The sequence below is a fragment of the Carlito syrichta genome, unplaced genomic scaffold, assembly GCF_000164805.1.
Source record: "Carlito syrichta isolate Samal-C Ts95f unplaced genomic scaffold, Tarsius_syrichta-2.0.1 Scaffold131022, whole genome shotgun sequence".
NCBI lineage: Eukaryota > Metazoa > Chordata > Mammalia > Primates > Tarsiidae > Carlito > Carlito syrichta.
Genome location: NW_007075118.1, coordinates 52,913 through 69,907, shown reverse-complemented (window position 1 = coordinate 69,907; position 16,995 = coordinate 52,913). Strand labels below are relative to the sequence as shown.

General features: G+C 40.4%; 1 protein-coding gene across 1 annotated transcript in view; it reads left to right on the top strand.

The window, feature by feature from the left end:
• Positions 1–632: 632 nt before the first annotated feature.
• Positions 633–16,995, top strand: part of KIF13B (kinesin family member 13B) — a gene marked incomplete at its 5' end in the record, with an annotated part of 65,322 nt that continues 48,959 nt past the window's right edge. The window contains 8 exons of the mRNA XM_008049262.1: positions 633–823; positions 1,502–1,712; positions 2,899–3,061; positions 5,895–6,041; positions 7,909–8,058; positions 8,872–9,000; positions 15,222–15,392; positions 16,533–16,690. Of these exons, the coding sequence (XP_008047453.1) occupies positions 633–823; positions 1,502–1,712; positions 2,899–3,061; positions 5,895–6,041; positions 7,909–8,058; positions 8,872–9,000; positions 15,222–15,392; positions 16,533–16,690 (1,320 nt within the window). The remainder of the gene's footprint in view (positions 824–1,501; positions 1,713–2,898; positions 3,062–5,894; positions 6,042–7,908; positions 8,059–8,871; positions 9,001–15,221; positions 15,393–16,532; positions 16,691–16,995) is intronic.

Here is a 16,995-nt window from a genome sequence, read left to right as displayed (position 1 = left end):
TTCCTACAGTTAATAGAGATGCTTTGCTGGAGGCCAGTTGACATTTTGGTTATTGAGAAAAGGTAGATTGATACCAAGGGCATGAAGAATTAAATTTTTTTTTCCTTTTCAAACTAAACCAAATATAAATTGCTTGGCTTTGTGTTCCAAACCCTCATGGCTTGGATTAAGTTGATCCTTCCAGCTTTATCTCTAAACTGTGCTGTACAGATTTTGTGTATCCCCATTGTTTTGCTCATAATTTCTCCAGAGAATGTGAATGTTTCTGTTTCCACATCTTATGCTGTTCCTTCTACCCTACTTTCTGTTTATCCTTTAAGACTCAATTCAAATGATCTCCTCTTCTCTCTTACCTTCCTTTATTATTTCATTCTGATATGGCCCCCAGCTTTTCTTTAATACTTAGCTTGTAATGGTTGTGTGGTCTGGTGTCATGCTTTCAGCTGTAACTGTTTGCCTGCATGTAGGTGCTTTATTTCTACTACTAGAATATAAAATTCCTGAGTATAGTAATTGCTTTGTACTTAAATGGTATCCACTTGGCTTCTAGCAAATGCTAGTATTTAATGAGTAGAATGAATAAGTGCCTATCTTGATTTTTAAAATAATACTCTTTTCTTACCTCCCCCCAGACTCAATTTGCCTAAAAAGAAAAAGAAAGCAGAACGAGAGGATGAGGACCAAGACACTTCCATGAAGAATGATAATAGTTCCGAGCAGCTGGATGTAGATGGAGACTCCTCCAGTGAGGTGTCCAGTGAAATTAACTTCAATTATGAATACGCACAGATGGAGGTCACCATGAAGGCTCTGGGCAGCAATGGTGAGTGAACTGGGTGTGCATTTGAGCGTCTGTTAAAGTTGGTAGAGTGTTGCCTGTAGTCCCAGCTCCTGGGGAGGCTAAAGCAAGAGGAATGCTTGAGCCCAGGAGTTTGGGGCTACAGTGAGCTCTGTTCTTCCTGGTGAATAGCCACTGCACTCTAGCCTCTGCGACTTGGCAAGAACTCATCGCGAATAAGAGAAAGAATGAATAGAATTGGTAGTGTTATGAATAAAGTTCGTTGCTATTCTCTATACTCTTATTATTTTGTGTCTCTGGCTATGCTTTATTGGGTTATAAAAACTTCCTTTCTGCCATAATATTCAATCAAATCACTTTGTTCTCATTTATAGAATCTCTGTGGCTTTAAACGTGACCGCCACGGGCTTATTACTATAGTGTGTCTCTGGAGGGTTCGCCATGTCTTAGCTTATATGTAGAGCATACAATAGAATTGCCTTTTCTATATGGGAGATGCTTTGGAATAGATCTGAGAATAGATAACAGCGTAAATAATTGGAAATAAGGAAAGCTGCTTTTATTCCCAGCTGTCTTTAATGTTATTAGTTAGGTAGTACAGTTAGGATGATGACAAGCAACATTGCCATGTGGACCAGCTCTGGAAGTTTATTGTGTTGTCCCTTTTGTTCCTTATTTATCTTTTTCAAAAAATGTGCTTAGATCCAATGCAGTCAATACTGAACAGCCTTGAGCAACAGCACGAGGAAGAAAAACGATCTGCACTCGAGCGTCAGAGGCTCATGTATGAACACGAACTGGAGCAGCTCCGAAGAAGGCTGTCTCCTGAGAAGCAGATCTGCCGGAGCACGGACAGGTTTTCCTTCCACTCGCCCAGCGCTCAGCAACGCCTGAGGCAGTGGGCTGAGGAGAGGTAACGGGTGCACAGGGAAAGGGCTGGCTACACACATGGCTCATGCCCCCGCTGGCCACCTTGGAAAGGCCTCCGTTCTCGATGGGAACGTCGAGGTGGTGTTTGGAAAAGAGGTATATTTAAATAGAATGCTACAGCCGAGAACCACTTTGTATAATTTTTATTTTGGAAAAAATGGAAATTGCCAATTTATAGTGCTTTATTTAAAACTGCCCGTCTTAGGTACTGCCCCATTTTCGGTTTGTGTGGTTGGATTTGAATAAAGAAGTATATTTCATCATTGTATTATGCTTTAGGTTCTGAAGCTTGGGTAGATGCTTTTTTTTTTTTTTTTTTGAGTTGGAGTCTCACTTGGTCGCCCAGACTGGAGTGCAGTGGCACGCTCACAACCACCGCAGCCTTGACCTGCTGGGCTCCAGCGATCCTTCCGTCTTAGCTTTCCAAGTAGCTGGAACTACAGGCACGTGCTGCCATGCCCGGCTAATTTTTTTGATTTATTGTCAAGATGAGGTCTCGCCAAGTTGCCTAGGCGGGTCTCGAACCCACGGGCTCAGGTGCTTCACTCACCTCGCCCTCCAAAGCACGGGATTACAGGCTGAACCACCAAGCCCGGCCAGTAGATGCTTTTTATATTTAAAAAAAGGAAAAAAGTTTGTTATCTGGACTGATTAACTCAGGTAGGTAAAGCATGGTGCTGATGAGATGCAGATTGCAAGTTTGATCTCTGTATGGGCTAATTAGCACTGCCGTGTTCCCTGGCTGCAGACTGTACTTCACTAACTTCATGCTATTCAAAGTTTGGTTTGCAGGCAGGCAGCATCCTTATCACCTGGAGATTGATAGACATGTGGGATTTCAGGTCCTCACCTGAGTCAAAATCTTGTGTTTCTCAAGATCCTCTAGTGATTTGCATAGATGATCAGGTTTGTGAGGCACTGCCCTTGTCTATGGCCAGCTTGCTATAAGAGCATATGCCAGTGCTCGCCAGCCTGTGCAACATAGCAACATGTAATGTAGCCCAGATACCATGTGTGCATGGGTCAGTGATATATTTCCAGTGTACAAAAGACAGTTGTAAAGCTTGATTTATATATCAACGTATTATTACTGTATAGTTATCTCATGTGCTGCTTTCTGTGTTTATTCCCTCCTCACCCCTCTTCCTCTCTCTCTTTTTTTTTAAAAGAGAAGCCACATTGAATAACAGCCTGATGAGGCTGAGGGAACAAATTGTTAAAGCTAATCTGTTGGTGAGAGAAGCTAGCTTCATCGCTGAGGAGCTGGACAAGAGAACAGAATATAAAGTTACCCTCCAGATTCCAGCCTCCAGCCTGGATGCCAACAGGAAGGTGAGGTTGCCGTTTATTGAAAAAAAATCTCATTGGATAAGGTTGCTTTATGTTTTCCTTGGTGTTATTTAAGCCTTGGTGGGTGTCTCCTCAGATCCCTGTCTGTATCCTCCTCAGGCTAGATCCCCTGTCTTCCTCCCTTGGGTAGAATTTACTTCCTTTAATTCTCTGCCTTTGTGCGCACCCCCCCCCGCCATACACACACACACACACACACACACACACACACACACACACACACACACACACACGTTTTATCATGTCACCCAACTCCCTTTATTCAAATCTGGTTAAATTATTATTATTTTTTTTTCTTTTTCTTTTTCTTTTTTGAGTTGGAGTCTCATTCTTTCGCCCAGACTGGAGTGCAGTGGCCGCTCCTGGACACTGCAGCCTCGACCTGCTGGGCTCTGGCGATCCTTCCGCCTCAGCCTTCCAAGTAACCGGAATTACAGGCATGTGCTACCACGCCCGGCTGATTTTTTGATTTATTGTAGAGATGAGGTCTCACTGCCTAGGCAGGTCTCGAACCCGCAGGCTCAGGCAATCCACTCACCTCAGCCTCCCAAAGGCGCGGGATTACAGGCTGAGCCACCAAGCCCGGCTTGGTTAAATTATTTTTGAGAAATGTTTTCTGATGAATCTTCCCAAAGTGTATTTTCTCCTTCATTTTGTTACCACTCTACAACCCCTTCCCCTCAAGTTAGGGGTTTGTTCCTTCTACTTACATCATGCTATTTTCTACTTCTAATAAAGTGCCCAGCAAAACTATTTATTAGTTGTTTCATTTGTGTATTCAAGATTGGAAACCTTTTTTTTTTCTTTTTATATAATGTTTAATAAACTTTAGGAAGAAAAAGCTCCATCACACTCTTCTGTCTTTGCCATTCAGTTTTCTTCTTCTTCTTCTTCCCTTTTTAGCTCATGATCCTGTTCATACATAATTTTTGATGGCTTAGGTAGAATTTTTATTCAGACAAATTTTTGAGTGTCCGTATGTTCTCTTTCTCCTATGATATTCAACACAGCAAAACTTTAATCATCCATCCTGGATGTTCTATGCCAATTTGGTAGCAAGGATTACATCTTTCTTTCCCTTGTGACATCACAGCATCGAGGTCAGCGTTTTGCACAGAGTAGATTTTGGCAAATATGATTCTTAATGTTTTGAGTAATAAAGATATTATGAATATGATGTAATCATTACTTTACAGATAATTGTCTTTGCATACTCTTATGTGTAGTTTGAAAGGTTGTATTTCATTCGAACTTTGTTTATTAGTATGCGTAGGGCAAAATCTGGGTACAGTAGTACTCACAGAAAACAATAGAGGAAGACCAGTCATAGGCAGAAGGTCTAGGACTCAGCATCTTCTGGATGCCTGAGAAGTGCAAAGTCATTCTTCATTCTATAGGGTTTGGGATGGCAAAAGTGGAAATGGAAACATTTTCCCCCAATTTAGCATAACTGTGGCCCTTTTCTCTGTATCCTGTTTTGGGCTTTGTTGGAAGGAGCAGATCTGCTTTGGGACCTAGAAGGGTCTCACATCAGCTTGGGCATCTTTCTCCCCTACCACCTGAGAGTGGGTTCACTGGGGCTGTTTCTGTTGCTGATAGAGGTAGCAAGCATTGCTGAAGTGAAGGAGCCATTTTTAACAGACAGCTACTAATTCTCTACTAGTTTTGATTTCAATTAGATTAGTATTTTTAGATATCAGCCAGAGAGAAGAGCTGGCCAAGGAAGCATTTCCTAAGGAGATGGCCTCCTTGTCAGCCTGGGTTTGCAGCCTTTAATCCAGCAAAGACTATTTTTTGATATATGAAAACCCTCATTTCATGTCCTGTCTATGCTGCGAATACTCTCTCTGGTGTTTTTCCTTCTTTCCAGTTTTGCAGGAGGGCCAAATCATGACAGCCGCACCATGTTGCCCTTTGCTGTTTAGTCTCAGGTCCAGCATTCTCCCCCAGAAAAGCCACTACCCCCACATCACTAATGGGATTTTTCTGTTTATTCACTAGCTGGCTGAATATGAGGTAGAAGGACCTTTACAGTATGTGAAAGAATTGTAACTTTTTTGATCGTAAAAATAATCACATCCTTGTCTCATTATTTACATTTTGTCTCTTTAGAAATGATTATAGGTACTATGTTAATGAAGCTTCCACGTATTTCATGGTTCTCTTAGGTTCTCCATAAGCATATCAGAACAGTTGATAAATTAAACCACTAAATCGAAATTGATTAGATAACTGATACAAACATCTCTCTGGGGGAGATGTAAAGAAGCTTTTTCTACTCTATGATTTCAAAAAGTTCTACAAATTTTTCTTTATTAAAATTGCTTTTATAAACTGGAAAAACTTTAGTGCTTTTTTTGAGATGACGCTTGTATAACGTAACTTTACTATTTTTGTATCGCATAAAGATACTATTCATTCAAAAAAGTTCACACTTTTGAGAGATCGTTTCTTCACCATACACTGCAGCAAACTTTCCCTTGCTGTTCTATGCCATGACTCTTCCTCATTGATAAACTGTGGTCCTATGATGGACTGAATATAACATTTATATTTTAACTTCCCATTAAACCTGGTCTCTTGGGTTTTAAATTTAAATTTATATCCAACTGCAGTCAAAATTTAAATGTAAGTTTATGCTTAAATGTTAAAACTTGTCAGGTTTCGGGGAACCGGTGTAATCAACAGATTAAAGCATGACTACTGGTTCAGTTTTGGTGTAATGGCATTTGACTGGTGGGTGTGGAATGTTCAGCCTCTGACTCCCTGATGGCTATCTGTGTGTTTCACGCAGCCGTTCTTCCTGTCTTTGCAGCGGGGCTCTCTTCTTAGTGAACCTGCTATCCAGGTGAGAAGAAAAGGAAAAGGAAAGCAGATTTGGTCTTTGGAAAAACTGGACAACAGATTGTTGGATATGAGAGACCTTTATCAGGAGTGGAAGGAGTGTGAAGAAGATTCCCCAGTAAGTTACTTAAGAAAAATGACCTAATTGGTTGTTATAAAAGGAGCTAAGCTGGAAGAACCTACCCATTTCTGGGGAAAGTTGTTCTTTTTCCAAAATTATAATCCCATTTCTAGACTAAAGTTTATTTTAATCCTTTAACTTGTTTAGCAAATTAAGATTTTTGATAACTTGTCTTTCTGGTATTTTCTTTTCTTTTTTTTTTTTTCTCATTTCTGTCTCTTGGATTTATAGCAGAATTCCATTTCTAGAACTTTCCATTCTGACTTCTGTTGGTATGCATGTGTCTGTCTCCTGTGCTGCTCTGGAAGAATTCTTTTATCACTCTTCCCATTTCTCAACTCATTTAACCTTGCAGATAATGAACCTGCAGTGTGTGTTTTTTAAATTGACTATCAGTGGTATCTTAATATTTACACTACTAGGAACATTTTTGGAAGGAGTTTTGACCCTGCAGTGCCATAGATCTGTACTCTGGTACCCTTTCCTCATGTTGCAGGTTTTCTCATTTAGGTCAGCAATTTACTTGTATGTATTTAGAATAGAAATACATATTATGTTTTTGCTTTTTGTTTTTGAGTTGGAGTCTCACTCTGTCACTGAAGTGCAGTGGCATACTCACGGCCGTCCTAGCATCGACCTGCTGGGTTCCAGTTATCCTTACATCTCAGCCTTCCAAGTAGCCAGAACTATAGGCATGTGCTACCACGCCCGGCTAATTTGTTTTTTATTGTGGAGAAGAGGTCTCGTCAAGTTGTCCGGGCTGGTCTTGAACCAGAAGGGTTAGGTAATCCACTTGCCTTGGCCTCCCAAAGTGCTGGGATTACAGGCTGAGCCACTAAGCCCGATCGTTATGTATGTTTTTATTTTCAATACTGCTGGTCCTGTTTTTGGATAGAATTGTTTACTTTCTTAGCCTGTTTTGTAAAAATGTTCATTTTTTCCAGATTGTCATCAATACAAATAATTTCTTGTAGTAAGGTGACATTTTTGCTTAAAAAATTTTCATTCTTTTCTGCATTCCTCTCCTATTGCAACTTAGAAATAAAATAATGATAATAAAAACAAAGGAAGGCAACCACTCTCCTCTGAGGGGGGTCACCTTTCATTAATAGCAGCGTGTCTAATGATTTGGTGGGAACACATGGAACAGATATGAATGACTCTCTTCCTTAAAAGAAACATGAAGAGTAGTTTAGTATACCATAGTTTTTTTTCTATTCAGTATATATTGTTCTTCCACATAAAGGAGAAAAAATGATTTTTTAAAATCACCTATTATTGGGATTGCTTTCTCTATTGTTGGTGAAGGATGCTGGCCACCATTCTAAACGGGAATGAGGAAGAGTGTATGTGTGAATAATACAGTGCTATACTTTTGGTAAAAACTTTATTTTACTCTTAACTCATTTGCAGTCACTGACGTGAAATTATGTCATTCCAAATTCTGTTCCTGGTTGCTGCTGACGTGAATTTACATCTTTGTAAATTCTGAATAATATATATTCAGTTTTAATCCAAATAAAAAATACAAAGTCCGGAATGCTAGTCAGAGTGGTAATACTGAGGCAAATACTAGATATGCCTGCAACTTCCAGCTGTATTGTTAAAAGAGGTGACAATTTAAGACCATTTCACTTGTGCTTAATGACAGAAGTTTGCGGCAACCAGCTTCAGATTTTTAAAATTTTCACCCTCCATCTGTTTTAAGAAAGTGAAAAATTTGCTGGTCATGGATGTGTTAAGTAAAAGAGTCAGAATAATAACAGTTAAGTTTAATGACTTAGATTGCTTCAAAAAGTAGTAGGTTGAATGCATTTATTTGAAGTGATTTTTCTGACATTGTATGTTGCACATCTCTCTACAGGTAATACGATCTTACTTCAAGCGTGCTGATCCGTTCTATGATGAGCAGGAAAATCACAGTCTCATTGGGGTGGCCAACGTCTTTCTTGAGTCCCTTTTCTATGATGTGAAGTTGCAATATGCTGTCCCGATCGTTAACCAGAAAGGAGAGGTTGGTTTTTTGCTTCACGCCTCATTTCCTGTCAATAATGACAGGTGATTTGTATGTGTATTAGTATCATCATCATCATTTTGTTTTCATAGGTCTTTGTGGTGGTTATTCCCAGGGCATTGAAGGGAGGGTAACTGTTAGAAAGTAGGCTTCTACATTAGTCACACTTGCACAAGGGGGGATTGGCAGTCACTGGACACTTCTAGGGGAGGGAGGGAGGAAGGGAGGAAGGCAGGGGACGTGTGACAACACAAAGGGCACCTGGTCCACTTCCAGGGGAGTGACGACCAGTTAGAAGCCCAAACTTCACCCGCAGGCAGCCTATTTATGTAGCTGATCCTCACTTGTATCCCACATCTCCGTAATAAAATAAAATTTAGTCTGAGCTTGGTGGCCCAACCTATAATCCTAGCACTTTGGGAGGCCGGGATGAGTGGATTACTTGAGCCCGAGTGTTCAAGATTAGCCTGGGCAACTTGGTGAGACCTTATCTCTACAATAAAAAATTAGTCGGACATGGTAGCACGTGCCTATAGTTCCGGCTGCTTGGAAAGCTGTGGCTGGCGGAAGAATCACTGGGGCCCAGCAGATCGATGCTGAGTTAGCCATGAGAGTGCCACTACACTCCAGCCTGGGTGACAGAGTGAGATTCCACCTCAAAAAGTGAATAAATAAAATTAAATTTTAAAAAAGTAGCTCTGAAATTCTCGTATACCATTAACCTAACAACTTGACTCTAAAACAGAAGAGAGAGCATCTAAGGGAGCATGAGCCAAATATGGAACCAGCCTCTACTTTCCCCCATTGTTCCAGGTGGCGGGCCGGCTGCATGTGGAGGTCGTGCGAATCAGTGGTGACGTCGGGGAAAGAATTGCAGGAGGTGATGAGACTGCAGAGGTCTCCTTTGAGAAGGAGGCCCAGGAGAACAAACTGGTCTGCATGGTAAGTCCCAGCTGCATTTGAGAAATAGTCAAAGGGGGGCTGATTCTGAGGATTGCGGGTCTTTGGATGACAAATGGTGTGCTGTTTTTTAAATTTTGACATTCTTTCTGTAGATTGGTCTTTCGTGCTTAATATTCTAGAAACCATATTTTATCCTGTATCCTGAAGTAGTGGTTTCAGCACTTCCAGGACCTTGCTCTGCGAAGCCTTGGACAAGTCGCTTTTTCTCGCTGGGCCATTCCGTTCCCAAACTGTATGCGTCTCTGTTTATCTGCACTTCTCTGTAGAGCAGCCTTTCCACACCAGTTTCCTCCTCTTGGTGGGGCTCTTGATTCCTGCTGAAGACGGAGATTATCCCAGCCCTGGTCCTGTTCCTAAGCTGCTGCCGTAAGTCACTCTTCGCACAGTCTTTGTTCTCCTCACCACGTGCCTCTGCTCATGCTGTTCCTTTCCCTTCTGCTCTTCCCATGCATTCCATTCCACGTGCTGCCTGTTACCGGTCGGGTACTGTGCCAGAGACTGGGAAGACAAAGATGAGTAAGGCGAGGTTCCTTGTCTCACGTAGCTCCCTGCATAGATGGTGCATGTGTGTAGGGGGATACGCGAGTGTGAACAGACTCCGGTGTTGTGTGATCCAAGTGCTCTGATAGAGGCAGGCACCAGATGTCCTGGGAAACAGTGGAGACGTCATGAATTCAGATAGGAGGGCTGAGGAAAGTTCTGGGAAAATGAGACTGAGGCCGAACCCCAGGAGGAGAGGGTGTCGTGTAAAATTCTCTCTCCACCAGTGCTTCTGGTGTTTTTGTGAGTGACTGCTAGGTCGATGGCAGGTGGGTCAGTCCCTCGGGGCTTCTGCCTACTCAGCGTGGGCTGAGCCGTGTCTCCCACGAGTTAGGACAACTCAAACGTCCTCTCGGATGTTTCCAGACTCCCCCTAGTGGGCCAGCACTGCCACAAGCTGGGGATCTCTGCAGGGCCCAGTTAAAAAGAAGGTTCTTGAAGACAAGAAAAGAAGTCACCAAGGTGCAAAGGAACAATGACAAGCGGGAAGGAAGCCATTGAAACACGAGGTGAAGGGAGCCAAAACCCAACGCCTAACTCGTCATCCACTAGGTCCAGGCCACCTTCTCAGTAAATATTGCTAGAGTTGAAGTTGGTGCTGAAAGGAATAAAGTTACGCGTTGGCTGCAAGGAAGGGAAAGCTGGAGCCGTTCAAGTTGGGCTGTCTGTTAAGTCTTCGCGTAGTGAGAAGCCTCCTGTGTTTAAGTCGATTACTTCAGTGTGTGTGTGTGTGTGTGTGTGTGTGTGTGTGTGTGTGTGTGTGTGTGTGTGTGTATTGGGGTGATACCTTAATTTATCTCTATTGAATTGCACTTGATTTCAGAACAGCTCCTTTGAGTTATATGATTACCAGAGTTAAAGACAGGCTTAATGACTCCACAATGGCCCATTTTTAAAGGTGATGGACTAGTAAATGCAACTCTGAAAGTTCAACTTTTGCCATCAGGGTAAAATGGCATACAAGGGAACTCTCTTACTTGGGAAATGTATCTTTGTCACTAACAAAAATAGTAGTATATCCTGGGTAACATGAGCTTTTTCTAAAACATGAAATTAAGATATCATGTGATTTTTTAAAGTGGAAGATATCTTACATATAGAACAGTAGTGAGAAATGTATTACTGATCCCATTCACCTTTGTGCAACAATGATCAACTTGTGGTTAATCTTGTTTCACTCATGCACTCAAGCTACTTCTGTGCTGTCCCCTCCCTTAGGATGAATTTAAAGCGGTCCCATACATCATATTTCATCCACAAATAGTTGAGTATGTGTCTCCAAAAGATGAGTACTTAAAAAATTAATGCAGTTACCATATCATTGTCAAAAGTTAATAATTTCTGAATATCATAAAATACCCAGTCAGTTTCCTCGGTTGTCTTGGTTGATGTGTCTCCCGTGTCTATTTTGACCTTTAGGCTCTGGTGTGCTTGTGTCTTTTCTTTTTTGCAGTATTTATGGTTTTATTTAAGCACAAATAAGACATGCACATGAGCTGCCTATTCATTTTCTTCACGGCGCAGCCTGGCATCAGGCTGGGTGACTCTGATGGCCAGCTGGGCTGCTCTTTCCACAGTGGCTTTGCAGTTCTTGAAGGAAACGTTGTGAGCAATCTCAGCACAGTAAGAGTTGTTGCACATCCGCTGCATCTCCAGCTCCTTGAGATTTGGACCGGGAACTTCTGGAAGCCCCTGGGCAGTATGCACTTTGTTTTTTGTTGCTCCCATAACCAGAGTTGTGCATCAAAGACTGGCCCTTGAGTCTCCATACCCTGTTGTCACTACCTCTGGGTTTCCGCTAGTTAATGCTTCATCTTGATGTATCCGTCTGACTGATGCCGTGAATTTCTTGGCCCTCTTTTGGACCTTCTTGGGCTTCACCGGGGGTTGGAGGGCAGCGACGATGCTGGGTATGAGATGGCTGCCACCTCGGTAGGCAGCGCTGAGGAAGAGAGGGGACGGTGGCACGCAAGGGCTGATGGGATGTAACCACTCTTGTGCTCTCTTCATGTGTGCACACCTGTGCACACTTTCTCACACCAAACCTGCGATGTATTTATTGTAGAAACAAGTTAAGATGCATTTGCTATAAATTGGTAGTGAGGGATAAAAGTGTTACCTGGGGGAGGGAGGTAGCAAGGGTGCTTTGCAGGTGGTGGTGTGTGTTCTTCCACCTGATTATTTCTTTTTGGAAATGCTAGCAGCCATGACTGATTATTGCCTAGATGCATTATTTTGTTAGAAACTGATGGATATTTTATGATATTTAGAATTATTAACTTTTACAAAAGAATGGTATCTAATTATAGTATTTCATTTTTCTTTTTTTTTGAGTCAGAATGATATTTAGAAATTATTAACTTTTACAAAAGAATGGTATCTAATTATAGTATTTCATTTTTCTTTTTTTTTTTTCGAGTCAGAATCTCACTCTCTCACCCAGGCTCGAGTGCAGTGGCATGCTCATGGCCACCATAGTCTTGACCTCCTGGGCTCAGGCAATCCTTTCGCTTCAGCCTTCCAAGTAGCTAGAACCACATGCACACACTACCACGCCCAGCTAATTTTTTGATTTATTGTAGAGATTAGGTCTCACCAAGTTGCCTGGGCTGGTCTTGAACCCGTGGGCTCAGGCAATCCTCTCACCCCAGTCTCCCAAAGTGCTGGGATTATAGGTGTGAGCCACCGCGCCTGACCCTTATTTCATTTTTTTATAGAGAGAATCTTCCTATTGTCAACCCTTTTGCAATTCAGAGGTACAATTTGTATAGAATAGACAAGATAAATGCTGCACGTCTCTCTTTATTTACTGATTTTTAAAATAATGAATTGATTTTCTAAAATGTCACCAATGAGCTTTCTTGTTCTTAGTGTTAATACCATTATGAACTCTTGGACTTAAACATATGTGATATGCTTCGATCCACTGCATTCATTACTTATATTAAAGCACAAATGTTCCCATCTTTGGCTGATGGGAGCACTTCAGTTGACTCTAGAGTCCTCTTGACACAACTCTAACCCTCATCGATGCTTCTTGCTTTCTGGCATCACGAATATTCTGATCTCATCCTGTTCATTTGCTAGAACTGGAATCAGCCATTTCTCCAAAAAACCTGATTCTTTTCAGTGGGAAGAGGTTTTTGGAGACCGTATTCTAGCATATAATAGCTTTCTTTGTAAAAAGGGTGAGGACAAATAAATTATATGCCAATAAACAAAATATAGGTAGAAAAGCAAAAGAATCTAGCCTGAAGACAATTAAGCTATCATGAGTCTTGAGTATCACAGTCCATAAAAGAAATATGGATTTATTTTTCCGTAATGAATATATGCACATATTAACATACTAATGTTTTCAGTGATATTGAGTAAAGTCAATTTAAAAACCTGAGTATATTTAAAAACCTTAACAGTAGTACCCACTGACAGTCCTTGGCTCTTGGGTCTTGAATAGCTACAAGTTGAAGTCTGTGGTATTCTGACACCTTGTGGTGATTTTAGTTTGTATGTGAAAACGTAAAAAAACCAAAAACCCCACAAAACCCAAACAACTTGTATTCTAGATATCTAGACATTCTTCATCTCTGATAGTCTTCATTCCTGGCAGTCTCATTTCTGAGAAGTTACCTGTAGAGTTCAGCATATTAAATCTTGTTTATTTTATTAAGTATAAAATACATTGAGATTAATTTCTAATGAAAAAATGGCTTTCAGGCTCAGCCTGTAATCCCACGCTTTGGGAGGCTGAGGTGAGTGGATTGCCCGAGTCCGAGGGGTTGAGACCCATCTGGGCAACTTGGCAAGACCTCATCTCTACAATAAATCAAAAAATTAGCCGGGCGTGGTAGTGCACGCCTGTAGTTCCAGCTACTTGGAAGGCTGAGGTGGAAGGATTGCCAGAGCCCAGCAGGTCGAGGCTGCTCCCGGCCACTGCAGTCTGGGCAACAGAGTGAGACTCCGACTCAAAAAAAAAAAAAAAAAAGAAACAGAAAAAAGAAAAAATGGCTTTCAGATGGAATTCAATCACAAAAAAGTATGTATTGAACATCTACCCAATGCCTGGTACAGCTCTCTTTCATTTCATTTCTTCGGTTTGGTCAGTCTCAACCCAGTATAGTAAGGTAGCTACTAATATTTCCATTGTGCCTAGGAGAAAACTAAGAATTTAAGTAATTTGTGCCAGCACACAAGCTAATAAGTGGCAGAGATTTTAATTTAAATCTGTGTAACTCCAAAATCTTGCAATCTTCCCAAATACCACCTTGCCTTACCTTAAATAATATAAAAATTTAAAAGCACTTAATGAAAAAAATGGCTTTAAGCATTTTACGAAAAATTAGTTGCAGGACATTGTTTGGTTTGGTGGAATAAAATGTGTCAGCTAATCTTTCATAGCCTGTAAGGGATAGTGACCCAGATGTTCCAAACTCCTGTTGGCTTCACAGGAAAAAAATGAATTATTATGGGGGTTCCCATTCATTACTCACCATTATGTGCCTGGTATGAAAGAAAATAAAGTCATCTGCTTTGCATGATTTTATATGTCATTCGTGCTTCCTGAAATGTTATATTGTGGTTGATGAACTACATAAACTTGTGTCATATATTCAAATTTATTTTCATAAAATGTATTCACTGGAGGTGGATTGACTCATACAACATGTAGAAAGTGACTAGTTAAAGAATATGATTTATGATTAATACTCATTCATGTGAAAATTGGTTTAATCGGTTATAAAAATCAGAATTTAATTAACTTTAGGATTTAGTTTCCTACATAGTTGGAGGAGTTTTAGAATATCACAAAAGTTTTAAATTAAAAGTCAACCCAATGCTGCCTGCCAAAGCAATTATTACAATATTTGGCTGTTTTAAAATCTGTTAGGGGCTTTTCTCCTGGGGTCGTTTGGGTCCAATTTGACACATGCTTCTAATTGTGCTTTGTTGTCATAAAACCTTATATTCTTCTTGTTCAGAGCACATTTCCTCTGACATGCCTCACCCTGCTGAATCTACATAGGGAAGGCATTCAGTGAATGTTGGTGTGGAGATTGGTAAACATTCACCATCTTCCATTCCCTTCGTTCTCCCCTCTAGATCGTCAAACTATACATTCCTGATGCTTTAAAGTTCTCTCCCAAAATGCTGTAGTAGCATGTAATATTTTCACTTGATAACCTTGTTCCTCTATATACTCTAAGTATCAGATTAATGTTTTCCCCTTTCCTGTTTATTGGCACATACACTGATTTAGTTCTTCTTTCATCTTACTTAATTTTGTTCTTTTCCTAACCGTATCCATGGATAGCCAAATTCATGCCATCGAATTGTGTTGATGTTTGAGAACTTTGTTCTTCTGAATCGATGAAGATTATTCTTATGTTCTAAGAAACTAGAATTTAAATGCTCTTCATCAGTCTCTAAATGCTTTACAATACCCACCTCTAAAGTCAAGATCATTGTTACCTGGTGTCAAACCTCTCACTAAATACACTTGCTACCCATTTCACTGATGCAGACGTAAAGTCTCAGAGTGAATGGGATTTGGCCATTATAAACCACCCATTAGTGACAGAATCAGGACCGCAACCCGTCTCTCTGACCCAGAGTGCTTGCAGGAACCTTCGGATTTAAAAACAGCCTTCTCTTTCCTTCAGGTTAAGATCCTCCAAGCAACTGGGTTGCCACAGCATCTGTCCCACTTTGTGTTCTGCAAATACGACTTCTGGGATCAACAGGAGCCAGTGATTGTTGCCCCCGAAGTAGACACCTCCTCCTCTCCCATCAGCAAGGAACCTCACTGCATGGTTGTCTTCGATCACTGCAATGTGAGTTTGTTTTCCAGACGAGGTCACCATTTAAATGACTCATGTCAAAACAAAACAGACTGCTTTGAATCATTGTGCCAGCATACGTCTCGGGGCAGAGTTTCTCAGAGTTGGGATTGAGTCAAAAACTAAAGTGTCAATGAATCTCACTCCTCCTCAATCAAAAGTCAACTGCTGTGTGAAAAACAAGCACATGTGTATATGCCCACCTGTACTCTTCTCCAAAGGAAATCCATGTCTTGTATTTAGGTTGCTGAAGAAGTTATTACCCCAAAAGGTTAAGAAACTTGTGTTTTGGAGACAGTGAAAATAGACACCAGACAAAAGCTAACTTTACTGAGCACCTGATGCTTTGCTAATCACTTTGTTTTTCTTTCATTTGATGTTTTGATTAGGGTGTTTTTTGTTTTTGTTTTCAGCCAAAAAAGCCATTTCAGAGAGCCTGAAGTAGTTTTGAGTCAGTTTGAGCATGGCTAGTAACCAGCAGAATCTGGACCTTCCTGTTCCAAAATCTTCTTTTGGTATTAAATGATACTTGACCCATCCCATTTTTTTTTTCAAGAGAGAGACCTTTTTCTAATTTCTTTAAAACAGAAATACCTTAAGTGCATTAGATAGAAAAAGAGGACACCCACAGAGATGAAATTCCATGACTTCCTTTATAAACTAAATCCTAATGGTGAAATGTCTTAGGTCATATTTTTGGGTTAATGACATTATTTCCTTTCTCTTCTATTAGTAGAGCTGGTTAACCTTCTATAAGGTAGAAAAAATTGTTTTTACAACACACTACTTACTACCTTAGTACATGTAATAACTTTTATATCAAGACTGTAACACTTAATACAATTAAACTTTTAAAAATAGCTCCCAAAATATTGCTAACAAAATAGAGTAATGCTGATCTTATTTTCAATGTGTGAAGTTTCAAAAATTCAGAATTATAGTTATTTTTACAGTCAAGAACCTAAGGCCATCTGAGCATTCATTACAGGTGTTAGGTGATGGTTCTGTTCTATAAAACATTCTGCTTTCTATTTCTTTCCTCCATGATATAATTAGGTGCGTGATAGTTGGTATAAACGATCATAAGATTATCAGAAAGTGTTTGCTCCTATGTAATTAGCTATTGTGTTTCAGGAGTTTTCTGTTAACATCACTGAAGACTTTATTGAGCATCTTTCAGAAGGAGCATTGGCAATTGAAGTATATGGACACAAAATTAATGATCCTCGGAAAAATCCAGCCCTGTGGGATTTAGGAATCATCCAAGCAAAAACACGTAGTCTTCGGGACAGGTGAATTTTAGATACTCATCTGATTCCATTTATAATTTTTAAAGATTGCTAGAAATTAGCATTGTCACTTAAAAGTTACTGTTTCCTAAGCATTACCAGTGTTCAAGGTAATTTAACTTAATCACACAGTCAAACTTCCTTAGGGGAGTGAACTTTGTAGAATGATGGAAGAAAGTTCAATTTATAGCCACTTAGAGAGAAACAGTGACATGAATTTCAGAGAACGGTCATTCATCATTATGAATTACTTCCTTTTTTTTTTTGAGTTGGAGTCTCACTCTGTCGCCCAGACTGGAGTGCAGTGG